This window comes from Pelodiscus sinensis, chromosome 20 (assembly GCF_052426305.1).
Source record: "Pelodiscus sinensis isolate ZL-2025 chromosome 20, ASM5242630v1, whole genome shotgun sequence".
NCBI lineage: Eukaryota > Metazoa > Chordata > Testudines > Trionychidae > Pelodiscus > Pelodiscus sinensis.
In genome coordinates this window covers 15,965,024-15,978,245 of record NC_143071.1, presented here as the reverse complement: position 1 = coordinate 15,978,245, position 13,222 = coordinate 15,965,024, and the positions used below count along the sequence as shown (strand labels likewise).

At 43.8% G+C, this 13,222-nt stretch overlaps 1 protein-coding gene across 2 annotated transcripts in view; it reads right to left on the bottom strand.

Annotated features, from left to right (window-relative positions):
• The window catches only part of LOC102450715 (ankyrin repeat domain-containing protein 40-like), a 38,789-nt gene extending 26,182 nt beyond the window's left edge, over positions 1-12,607 (bottom strand). The window contains exons 1-4 of one of the 2 annotated variants that reach the window (XM_075903792.2): positions 12,321-12,607; positions 9,667-9,815; positions 6,067-6,555; positions 3,800-3,975 (exon numbers count right to left, since the gene is read on the bottom strand). In XM_075903792.2, coding sequence (XP_075759907.1) covers positions 3,800-3,975; positions 6,067-6,555; positions 9,667-9,815; positions 12,321-12,445 — 939 coding nt within the window. In that variant the 5' untranslated portion in view covers positions 12,446-12,607. The remainder of the gene's footprint in view (positions 1-3,799; positions 3,976-6,066; positions 6,556-9,666; positions 9,816-12,320) is intronic. The other variant, XM_075903791.2, reaches the window with a different exon arrangement.
• Between the last annotated feature and the right edge of the window lie 615 nt (positions 12,608-13,222).

The window sequence follows — 13,222 nt, the reverse complement described above, 5'->3', positions numbered from 1 at the left end:
GTACTTAGTAAAGTGTACTATAAGGGGCTCTGACTAGAACATTGCTGAGGAGGTCAGTGCATGTGTTAGGTTAACTAAAGGCATGCAGACAAGGCCAGTTGATTTCAGACACAGAACCATGAGATGTGTGTTGTCTGAACTCGAACATTTACATAACTGATGGAGTACACCTTTATGTATAACAAAAGCTGAGGTATGGGCACTCCCCCACACATACACACGAACTTCCATTTCAACATACTAATGACATGCTCGAGAAAAACATTCATGTTGTATACATTAGAAAACATGTAAACACTAATCACTCTGGTTAGGAAGGGGAAGTGCATATTTGGATACAGAATGGCTAACCTAGTGAGGGAGGGCTTTAAACTAGGTTCATAAAGGGGAAATGATCAAAACCCATAGGTATGTCAAAAACATAGAAACTTAGAAGAAGGGTCTGAATTGGAGCATGGGATAAAGAAGAGACAAGACAGAATGAGGTGGAAGAAATCAAATCAGCGTCTTAGATATCTCTGTATTAATGTGAAAAGTATGGGGAATAAGCAGGAAGAATGCAAAATGTTAGTATCTATGACAATTGGCTTCCCAGCAACTGGAAAACTGGTATAGAAGGGTACAGCTTGCTCAGGAAGTGCAGACGGGGAAAAAAGAGAGAAGGTGTTTCCTTATGTACTAAAAATGTATACACTTGAATTTTGGTTCAAATAGAAACAGACTTGTTGAAAGGGTGATTTCATAGTAGGAGTCTACTACAGATCACCAAACCAGGAAGAAGAGGTGGATGAGGGTTTGTTTTGTTTTGTTTTGTTTTTTAAACAAAATAATCATCCAAAGTAAAGGACTTTGTGATGATGGGGGATTCCAACTATCCAGATATCTGTTGAAAAAATAACAGCAAGGCAGATTATCCAACAAGTTCTTAGAATGTATTGGAGGCAATTTTTTTTTATTTCAGAAGGTGGAAAAAGCTACTGGGGAGAGGCTGGTCTAGATTTTATTTTTGGCAAATTAGAAAGGAACTCGTTGAGAATTTGAAAGTGGAAGGCAGATTGGGTGAAAGTGATCATAAAATGGTAGTGCTTGTGATTCTAAGAAATGGTAGGAGGAAGAACAGCAAATAAATACAATGGATTTCAAAACGCATAAATGGCAGAGGTTGCCTAATGACTTGTTTCAGTTTTTACCAAGAAGGTTGTTGGTAAAGACTCACATAGAAGATTGGACACCTCACATAACGAATGCCAGTGAAAATGGGGTAAGATCAGAAGTTAAAATAGGGAAAGAACAAGTTAAAAATTACTGATACATTTCACCAAGCCCTGGTGACTTGAATACATTATGAACTCACTGAGGAGATATGAGCCACTAGCTACTATCTTTGAAAAGTCACAGAAGACGGGAGAGAGCCCAGAAGAGTGTAAATATAGTGCCCATCTATTAAAAGCAAAATAAAGACAACCTAGGAAATGACAGACAGCTTAACTTCTGAACCAAGAAAGATAATGGATAATAATTGCAGAATCCATTTGCCAACATCTAGATAGTAATAAGAAATAACAGATTTGCCAAGAAAAATTGTATCAAAACAATCTCAAAGCTTTCTTTGACAGGGTAGCATCTGACAGGGTGGCTAACCATTGGAATAGTTTAGACAAACTCCTGTTAGTGATAGTCTAGATCAGAAATCAACAGCCTATGGCTTTTTCGTCATTTCCAAAATATATACAACTTAAAGTGAAAAATTCAAAATTTTAAAAACACATGATTACTCAAGTCAAGATAGTCCTTTCTTTTGTTTAGTTCACCTTTAACCAGAGGTGAAAGTAAGGTGGTGCATCCCAGTAAGAATGTTGCAGCAAGAGCTAACTGAGGCACTCTGCTCGTTTAAAGAGCCAGCTGAGGGTGCACTGTAGGGGATGCATGCATGTTCTCAGTTCTGATAGTGAGATGCCTACATCTGACTGCTGCGGTCTGTCCCCAGCCACTGTGCTCTTGGCCCAGCGACTGCTGCAACAGCCCAGCTGCAGTGGCCTGATTTAGACTCCAGCCACGGCAGCCTACCCAACAAGGCCTCAATTGGGGCCCAATCCCCATGTAGCCACAGGAAGGACTGGCAGTGGCCCCCCTGCTGCATTTTAAGTAGGAGGAGAGGCCGCAATCTGGCTGTGGTGATCCTAAACCAGCCCATCAGCTAGCCACTGGTGCCAGGGTGCAGCAGCCCACCCCAGCCAGGTCAGGTAATCCAGTGCTAGGGGCCCAATTTCCCCTACATACTGTATTCCTCAGCCCCCTGCCTAACCTCTTGCACCTCCCACACATCCCAACCCCCTGCCCTGAGCCCCTCATACACCCCAACCCAGGCTTCTGCACCCTCACATCCTCATCCCCCTGCCATAAGATTGACAGACACCCTGAATGTGTGCATGAAGTTGGATTTGACCAGTTACGACGTAAACTTCAAAGAAATGTGCAAAAAGATGCAGCAGCAGAAGTGCCATTCAATAGTCTCGAGTACAATGTTTCATTTATGCTATTACTAATCATGTCAATTATCAATAATACTAAGTTACTAAGGGGCTGTGCCACGTGCTCGCTATGCTCACCAACCCCCCCTTACCGGGGGCAACCCCAGGACTCCTCCACCACAGCCAGACTGCAGTTGTGCCAGCCCAGGCTCTTCCTCCCTCCCCTGCTGCACAAGCCCAGGCCCCTCCTCCCCCTGCTGCACCAGATGGGGCCCTTTCTCCCACCCCCAGTCTGGGCTCCCCTTCTCCTTTCCCCCACTCCTCTGCCACGCCAGCCCAGGCCCCTCTTCTCCCCATGTCCCTTCCTACCGCAAGCTTTGGCCCCTTCACACGCCCCCCCCCCTCCTTAGCCAGTCAAAGTCCCTTCTCCCCACCACCAGCCCAGGTCCCTCCCCACCACAGCCTAACTCCATATGGCAGGGCTGGCAGTGGGTAGGACTTAGCTCCAGGGATGGGGTCTCAGACGCAAGGGGTAGGGTTGGGAGCATACCCCTCAGCCTGTGGGATGCAGTGATGTGGTGTCACTTTGTCATCCCACAGAAAACATTTTGTATATATATAGTTATATTTTAAGTCATGCAAATAGGCATTTTTATACAGCTCTTCATTGACCACTTGTTCTGAATTTTGATATAGTTTGAGTCTTTGGTTTGAAAAGGTTGCTGACCCTTGGTTTAGATCAGAGTTTCTGAAAGTTACCGCAGAAACACTTTCAGAAACACTTTAACTGGCCGCCCCAGTTTGTTTATGTACCAGCACCTCATGGTTCCCATTGGCTCTGTTTTTCCTTTGCAGCCAAGGGGAGCCGTGGGAAGCGGTGTGGGCTGGGCCACGGCGCTGGTACATTAACTGGCTGCTCCGGTTTAAGTGTTTTCTGAAAGTGTTTCCGCGGTACACTTTCAGAAACACTGATCTAGATAGTATTTGGGTCTTGTCATGATGGCAGGAAACTAGACATGATGACCTCTTGAGGTCCCTTAAATTCAGTCTTACGTTTCAAATACTTGGATTTCATATGCTTTGGGAGTTTAAAAATAATACATCTACTTTGATAAAAAATTATTAGATAATGACAAAGCTGCATTATTTCCCTTCTGTGTAATATTTCTTTGAGCCTGAATATTTACAAAAATTATGTGGTAGTCCTTGAACACAGTGCAATCTTTGGATTTGAACATCTGTAACTGATCTTTGGACTTCAGAGTCCAAGATAAGAGGAATCAAATTAATAAAATCCATTTAGCAATTAAATATGTAAGTTCTCTTACCTTTCTTACCAATGTATTTGGTAACTTTCTAATCTTCTCCACTTGCTCTTGATTAACACCCAGTTCACAGCAACTGACTCTGAGTAGATCCTGATAGGTCAATTCTTGTCTGTCTAATTCAATCTCAATGAAGTCATTTTCCCTAAAGTTCTGAATTCTTACCTTAAGCACCAGTTCTAGTAAAAAAAAAATTAAATATATATGTGGGAGGAGGTCTGATATATTATCTTACAAAGAAAAACAATCAGTATAATAGATAAAAACTAAGAGAATTTACATTTTATTATACTAACATTTATACTAACACTGCCCCACCTCAACTCTAAACTGGAGGGACCACCTCAGGAGGTGAGGAAGCAGATGTAAATCTGTGGCCTAGTCGGCCTTTGATCTTTAAGGGGGACAAACAGTGCTAGTTTTGTAATTGGGACACCTGTCCATCAGACAGACAAAAGTGCAGAACCCATTAAGAATTAAATCAGAAGGATAAATTCCAGAAAAATATTCATATGATCTAATCTCAGACTGTTTCTCACACCTGTGTGGCTGCATGGAACTTCAATAACAGTGCACAGATCTAGGTGTCTTCAAACATGGAGTGTCTGCAGGATTAGAGCTTCAAGGTGAGTCTAACCCAAAATGAAATGAAGAAAGTCTGTATATCCCTTTATCTGAGCCCTTTTAGCTACCAGAAATTCTCAACCAATTTGCACTTGCTCTTTGAGATGGCAACTTTAGAAGTTTGTGGTATATTTGGGTGTACAATGAGCAATGGGATCTTGTAAAGAGATGGTGGTGGGAGACAGGACAGGATGGCTGGTTTACAATTTCTATTTTGGGGATTCTAAGAATTCAGTTTATGGCTGAAATAGGAATTAAAAGAGATTTTTCTGACTAAACTCTTATTCTAGAAATTCCACAATCACACTCTCTGTAGATTAGGGATGTTAAAAAGAGGGTAATTGGGTAACCATGTGTAACCACTGAAAATCTCAGCAGTTACATACTGTGGGCTCTACAGTAAAAAGTTTATACTGCAGAGCCTGCAGGGCAGCAGCTGGGTCCCTAGGGATTGGCGTGCACCAGCTCCTGCTTGCAGGCTTGCTCCTGGGAAGTTAGCTTCTATCTCGTACTGCTGCCTCTGTGTCAGGCAGCAGTGTGGGGCAGCAGCCTTCCAACCCTGCTCCCAGCTTCCAAGGAGCTGGCTGATGCCTCTCACTGCAGGCTCTGATACAGACCCAGCAGCACAGGATAGCAGCCGGCTTACCGGGAGCCTACATGTAACCATTAACGGTAACTGATAAGCCCAGGCTTACTGGTTAACCATTTCAATGGTTATCCTACTGCATCCTTACTATAGCTCAGCCCTAAATTACAAGTTTATATTGGTTTGCAAGAAAGTTATACCTTGTGTCATATTTGGCAGGTTAGTGATTTTTAAATTGGGGTTTACTTTGGAATCTCTCCAGCAGCCAATTCAATTGTCTGTACCACATGTATAGCTCTGTATAAACAATACAACAATTATTCTGTTTAGTAGGCTGTGAAGAATATTTTAAGTCGAGGGAATAAATCACTCTCTGCCACCCAACTATCTCATTGACATCTCTCTCAACATTTCTACCTCTTCTCAAAGAGAAGGCTGGAAAGAGACATAAGAATGGCCATACTGGTCAGACCAAAGGTCCATCTAGCCCAGTATCCTGCCTGCCAACAGTGGCCAATACCAGATGCCCCAGAGGGAGGGAACAAAACAGGTAATCCTCATGTGATCCCTCCCCTGTCACCCATTTCCAGATAAACAGAGGCTAGGGACACCATTCCTACCCATCCTGACTAATAGCCATTGATGGACCTAACCTCCATGAATCTATCTAGCTCTTTTTTGAACCCTGTTTTTTGAGTCCTAGCCTTCACCACATCCTCTGGCAAGGAGTTCCAGAGGTTGACTGTGCACTGAGCGAAGAAAAACTTCCTTTTGTTTGTTTTAAGCCTGCTGTCTATTAATTTCATTTGGTGACCCCCTAGTTCTTGTGTTATGGAAGGGAGGAAATAACTTTTCCTTATTCACTTTTTCCACACCAGTCATGATTTTATAGACCCCTATTGTTTTCCCCCTTAGTCTCTTGTCTAAACTGAAAAGTTCAAGTCTTTTTAACAGATTGAGAGTAGCATGAAATAAATATATCCTCACTTTAACTTTCAACTAGTGTTTTAAACATGGATCAGCAGTGTGGCAGCAAGATGCACAATATGCATGTTGTTACCTTGCATATTATATGGAAAAGTTCCAGTGAAGAAGAGTGGCTGAAATGTTGGTGCAGCCCCAATATGAGAGCCACTGAGTTGCTGAGGTACCGGCTGTTTAGATGCTCCTGGAGAAAAGAGGCTTCTATTATGAGACATAGATGGCTGACAAAAGGAGCCACTCTGGGCTCTAGGGTTTGGATCTTCTGGCACCATGATGGCTGCTGATGTGGAGGGCTGGCCTTCCTTAGAATGCACTGCAGGAAAACCATCTTTGCTGTATGATGACGTAGGTGTGCATAGGCTTTCAACCCGAGTTGCTGATGAACAAGGACTAGTTTCATGCAGAGAAACAAAAGAGATGGAAGTGCTTTCATTCTGGGATACTGCTGAGCTGTCTGGAATGCTGTTTTCTTTAGTGTAAATGTAAGGGAAGGGTGGATTGGCCAAATAGTTTGCAACAATTGGCAAGTTAAAGTCTTCCACTTCTTTATATTCATTTTCTTCCACTTCAGGGGAAAAGAAAGAAGAGAACTTGTTACTTAAATATTACCATCTTCCCCAATTAAAATATAAAGTTAGAGGTTTTTCTACTCTCTCACAAAATCATATCTTGCAGAAATCACAAGAATTGCACCAATATAGCTTGAGCTTATCCACTTGGAAATATGGCAAAATGCTGGGAGTGACTTGAATTAATAAAAATCAAGTGGGAAAGGATTTTTTTGTATAAACTCTGAGCTGGAAGCCAGAAAACAAAGCCAAAGAAAAATAATTAAACCATCAACAGCAGATACAAATGATGCCTTAAAATTCAGCAATGCCAGTTCACCATCTCTGAAAGAATCAGATTGAGAAGTAGTTTCTTGGTTAAATCTTAGATTAGACATATTTTTTTAGAGAGACGTTTAAAATAATTGATTCTCATGGATGCCAACAAAGAAAATGGAATGTTTTTCTCAGCAGGTGTTCAATGTAGGACCCAATCCTACTGTCCTCACATTCATTTATTGAAACAAATGGGAATTTGGCTTGAATAAGAACTGCAGGAGTAGGCCCATTAACAGTAGGGAGGTTAAAATGCAGGTGATTGTGTACCCATCTAACCACTGAAAAACTCAGCAGTTACACACACCCACAGCTGGCTAGCTTCTAGTGTGCGCCGGCTGCCACCCTGTGCTGTTAACCTGGCTCCTCCCTGCAGCCTTGCTCCTGGGGCCCTGGCTACTGCCCCTATGCTGCTGCCTCTTGATAGACAGGCAGCAGCACTGGGTGGCAGCCGGGTCCCAAGGAGCGGCCTCTGTGTAACCGTGCACGTTAACCAATAAACCCAGGCTTATTAGTTAACCATTACACAGTTACACGTGCACATCCCTAATTAACAGTAACAATGCCAAGGCAGCCCAAATAAGATGCACTGTTTCCCTGGAGATGCGCAACTAAATTTGTTTAAGAAGGTTAAAATAAGACATCCCATACCTGGTAAATGAGGCCCAGGTTTGATAGGTTCCTAACTCCCTTTGAGATCAATAGAAGCTAGACACCTACATTCTTTTAAAAATCGGCATGAATGTTTAATGACCAGACAAACATACTGGGCAGGAATTATGTGGGAAATCATTTACCTTAGACGTGTCAGACTAAACTTCCAAAAGTCAGAACCCAAGTCATATTGTCCTCTGCATGTAACAAATTAAGGTTTTTGCCCAGAAGAAGGAAAAAAAACAGTTTTCAAAGCTTATACCAATCACACACGACTGTGAAAATAGAGCCTGTACTTCACTGCACAAGCATTTCTACAGGAGTCATTCAGCTATTTGACTATCCAAAGAGTGCATAAGTTATCAGCCTGAATTCCAGGCCCCTTTCTCATACAAATATCATTAGCATGTTCACCGAACATTACAAAAGGTCAAATTTCTATGGTGCAGAAACACTGGACTCAGACACATCTACACCATTTCTAAGACTGTCTTCCATCTCAATTTTGGCTTGCTTCTTGGCATGTGTGTGGCATAAGCTTTTTACATGTACCAATGTGTTGTGTTTATAGAGATTTACTGCCAGGAAGTCATAACACAGCTATGAAAGTCTGAGAGGCCACCACTTTTACAATGTAGCAGTTGTTTCTCTATACAGTGGGTTTACGACTTTTGGTTCAGCTTGACCAGGTCTATTTATGCATATAAAAGCCTTTGGCTTTAGGCTTGATTCAGCTCCTTTTAAATCAGTGAGACCACTTAATTCTGAGTTCTGTAGCTAAAAGAGGACTCAAAGGCTTATCTACACAGGGAAATTTACTGATATACCAGTATAACTCCTTGTGTGCACATGCTTTTAGTGTAGAATACCTTTTTCCAGTTTAGTGAAAGTGATGCAAGCTAAAGTGGAATAATTTCTGCGTAAATTTCTCCATTTAGACAAGGCTTAAGAAAGCACTTTCTTACTAAGAGTTGAGTTTTTGAGCTGCAGTTGGCAACCATCAGTTTTATAGTATATTAAAAAAGTAAAATAGGGTTATAAACTAGTAAAATAATAACCACACTAAACAAATTTAAAGATCATATGAGGAAATATGTATCAGCAAATCACCTTTAAACTTGAATGTCTCATGCAAGTAAAATAGCATACACCCTCTTACTCTCTGTGTCCTCTTAATGGCAAAATCCATAGCAACCTGGTCTTTCCTAGTCAGACTTAGCTTGACAATACATTTTTGCACCTATAGTAATTCTGATTTCCATGGGAGCATAACGGAGGCCTAAGTAACTTGCCCAGAATGAATCAGTATCAGAACCAGTAGAAGAATTTAGGAGTCCCAATTCCAACAATATCTTACATATTAGAATGCATTTACAAATATCTGCAAGGCACTAGGTATGTGAACATGGGAAATCAAAAGACAATAATATTTACCTACATTGGGTTTTAATCTTTTAAACTCATACATAGATAAGGGAATGCCAGTTATAAAAAGGCATACTGCACCTTAAAACAATTTAGAAATGAGTAAGTGAAAAGGAAGAGCAACACTTTTTTGAAAGTTAAAAAGTCTACTCACAAAATCCATTGCCAGGGTGACATCTAACACAAGTTTCATCTTGGTGTAAAACATGGTAATAGAAAAGATATAAATCATAGAAAAACCTGCAGCCTTCCTTGCACAAATTGTGCACTGAAATCAATGGAAATATTTGTATGAGTAAGCATTACTATTGTGATGTGAGGACCAGACCCTGTCTTTATAACAGTAATGCTGTCAAGTCTACTGAACTAGAAAAACCACTATATATTAAAGCCAGGTCTATACTTACGGAGAAAATCGACTTAAGATATGCAACTCCAGCTATGAAATTAGTGTATCTGGAGTTGATAAAGTCAAATTTATGCAATATCCCCGTTGTGGGAGGCTCCCTTACTTCTCGTGACCCTATGGAGTACTGGGGTTGATGGGGTCCCCATCTGGAAAAGATTGGGAACTGCTGATTTAGTGGATCCTCATTGGGCCCACTACATTGAATCCCTAAAGATCGCTCTCTGGAGCATCAATTTCCAGGTAAGTATAGACAAGGGCTAAGACCAACTATTTAAGAAAAAATATTAAAATATGTAAGTTGTACCTCCCATAATCTTCCGAATGTCTTTCTTTGATGTTAATTGGGCTGCCAGTTCTCCTTTAGTTGTGAGAATCTCCTTATCAGCACCAGCATCAATCAGGCAAGAGACCACTTCAGCATGGTTCCGTTTGCATGCCCAGTGCAAACAGGTCCTGTGTGTAAAGAAAATAATTGGTTACTTTTTAGGGATATAAGCGACTTCTCAAGTAGTTGACTACCCGATAAGATTAGGCTTATCGCATAGTCACTATTTGACTACTCGCTCCCCCCCCCCCTTACTACTTATTAGAGCAGAAGCTTAAAAAAAACAGTTCCCCCAGCACCGTCTCTGCGATGAGTGATGGCAGAGGAGGCAGAGCCACAGCAGGAGACCTAGTGCAAGCTGGAACTGCCGAATCCTGGCTTGCGCAGATCCCAGACCTACCCCTGCTGCAGTTCTGCGTTTAAATGTAGTAGGAGCTGGGTGGGCTGCCTGTGCTGCAGCTAATGGACTTATCATGTACTTGATACAAATTGTGCTGAGTACATGTTTAGTCAGTTACCTGCTTCTTAACATCCTTATTATGTTTTAGTTCCAATGAACTCTACTCTGACCACAAATTCCAGAGTTCTACACCATTAGGTGCCAACAACAATAATCCATTTGCCTGTGTTTTTATATAGAATGAGCAATTTAGGAGACACAGGAATCACTTTCACATTTAAACTGAAAACATGATTTGATTGTAATGGGGCAGAAACTTTCTTTACCTTTATCAGTCAGTGTACACTGTCAGTGCTAAACCAACAAAAATAACAACACTACTTCATGCTATTAACAAAATATACCATTGCTAGCCTCAGTTCTTAAGCAATGTTAACTGTTACACAATAAAGTGTAATAGAAATCAAAGGGGACAAGAGACTGTAAAGACTTATACTAAAATCTTAAAAAATGAAGCCTTAAAGTTAGACCTAAATCCATATTTAGACATCTAAATGAGCAGCCCAATTCTATATACAGGCAGTCCCCGGGTTACGTACAAGATAGGGACTGTAGGTTTGTTCTTAAGTTGAATTTGTATGTAAGTCAGAACTGGTACATAATATTGTAGGGGAAACTCTAGCCAAAAATTTCTCCAGAGCTCAGTTTTATTCTTCCACACCTCACTTCCCTCAGTCCTTTATTCTCAAGCTGAGGTGTCTGCTGAGAAAAGCCGCTCCACGTCTCCCTGGTCTGCTGGGGGGGGGGGGGGCGCTAGCTTCGCATCTCCCTGGTCTGCTGGGGGGGGGGGGCGCTAGCTTCGCATCTCCCTGGTCTGCTGGGGGGGGGGAAGCAGCTAGTGCGGGGTTGCCTCACCCTGTCTGTAAGTAGGGATCCGATGTAAGTCGGATCCATGTAACCCGGGGACTGCCTGTATTGGGAGATTTTTAAGGATAGAAGATCATAGACCACAAAGTCTGACCTTTGGTGTATCACAGGCCATTCAATTTCAGCCAGGCACTGAGTCTAAAATGTGTTTCATTAATGCAAATCTCCCAGAAAGACATCCTCAGTTGAAGACATCAAGAGATGGAGAATCTACCACTGCTCTGGATAGTTTGTGTCAGTGGTGAAGCACCTGCACTGTTGTTTGTATTTCAGTTCCCATCTATTTAGTTTTCTTATGTCCTTCCTCACTAACAACTGTGGCCCCACCCTCAAAAAAAAAAAAAACAACCACTACCACTCATCAAAGCAGCTCCTAACAAAATCAATGGGAGATGCAGGGGACTCAGCACCTCTGAAAAATTCAGCTGCTGATTTAGACACCTGAACAACAATTCAGGGGCCCCATTTTAAAGAGATGCTTTGGAAAAGCTTGGCCCAGGGCTTTATCATGGTTCAGTAACATGCTTATAATTAAGTTTGATGGTATCTACACTGAGAAATCCAAGCACAGATATTACAAATCTGGGTACCGCGCTATGTTAATGCAATCAATAACACATGGTGTCAAGCTTACACTCTACGTGCATTCACACTTTCGTTAACAATAGTTAACTCTTACATAGCCTTTTTTGTGCATGAGTCTCAAAGCACTTTACAAAGAACATAATTATCCCATTTTACCAGTCAGGAAACTGAGGCATATAGAGCACAGATGTGAGGTTCCCAAGATCACACTATGATCAGAATCCAAGTCACCTTAGTTCCAGTCCAGTGCTCTGCCTGCTGGGTCCTGCTTGCCTCCCTTACACATAAGGTTGCCAACTCTGACTGAAGCAATTCCGAGAGATTTCCACCCCCTCCATACCCCTCTCCCCCCAACGTGACCTCATGTCATTTTCTTACACTCTCCTATTACACTCTCGAGCACGGCATTCAGCAGCCGTTGGCGATGCCAATCGTGGGATGCTCCAAGCCAGTTGTGGAGAGCTGGCAACGCTCCCCCATGATCCCCCCGCAGGGTGCAACATTGGCAGGAGCCGGTGCAGCCACTTGTAGGGCAGGGGAGCAGGGTGGCCAGAAACACTCAGACAAAGGGCAACTACACAACCCCCGCGCTTGTGCCCCAAGGACCCGCCCAGACCCATCCTCGCACTGACACACCCACCGCTCCCCTTCCTCCTCGGACAGTCGCAAAGGCGCCCGCCCGCCCGCAGCTCCCCGGCCGAGGGGGGGGGGGGGCACTTACCAGCCGTTAATCTCGTTTTGGGAGTTAACGTCCGCCCCGCGCTGCAGCAGCCTCCGCACCTCGTCCAGGTCCCCCAGCGCGGCCGCTTCCCTCAGCCTCTCGGGCAGCTCCCGGGCCCCGCTCATCTCCTCTCCGGCGGGAGGGGGGGCGGGCCCAGAGGCCCTCACGCCGCCCGCCCGACTGACAGCGGAGCCGGGCCCTATTCTCAGCAACACCCGCGCCTGGCCCTTTGGTTCCGGCCGGCTCGCCGGGCAGCGCGAGGTCGGGCTGTGAGGCGAAGCCGGGGCTTGTCCGCGCGCCCAGCCTGGCGCGCTCAGCCGCGGGGTCGGGGTGGGGGAGGGGGGGTTCCATTTCCAGCCCCTGCCCTGGGCCAGCCACAGGGTTGCCAACCCCAAGTGTTCGCAACCCAGGAGTTCCCCTCCCCCCCCCCCATAAAAACCCACGAGCTTGGCTTAAAAGCCCGAGTGTTTATGCCAGGAAAAGCTTTGCCCGGTTCGTCACCCTCGGGTGGTAGAGCGGGTAGGAGTCGAGGGATCCAGGGCTCCTCTGCAGCCAGGAAGGCTGGAAATGGACCTGATGCCGCATCACGCACGGATGGGGGAAAAATAAATCAGAGGGCATGTTGCCATCAGTCGCTGCCCCTTAGACGTTTCCTTCGCGTCCCCCCGCAGTGATAGGCGTCAGGTTTTAAACACACTTTTACCCAGAGCCTCTACAGCAGGCATGTCCAAAGTCCGGCCCGCGGGCCAATTGCGGCCCGTGTTCCGGTTTAATACGGCCCCCCCAGGTAATTTGGCAATATCTATCTTTTATGGCCCCCAACGAATCCATATGTATTGAGATGAATACATTGTAAAATCTCAGTTAATGTCAGTTGGTCTACATCAGTTATAAATATATTT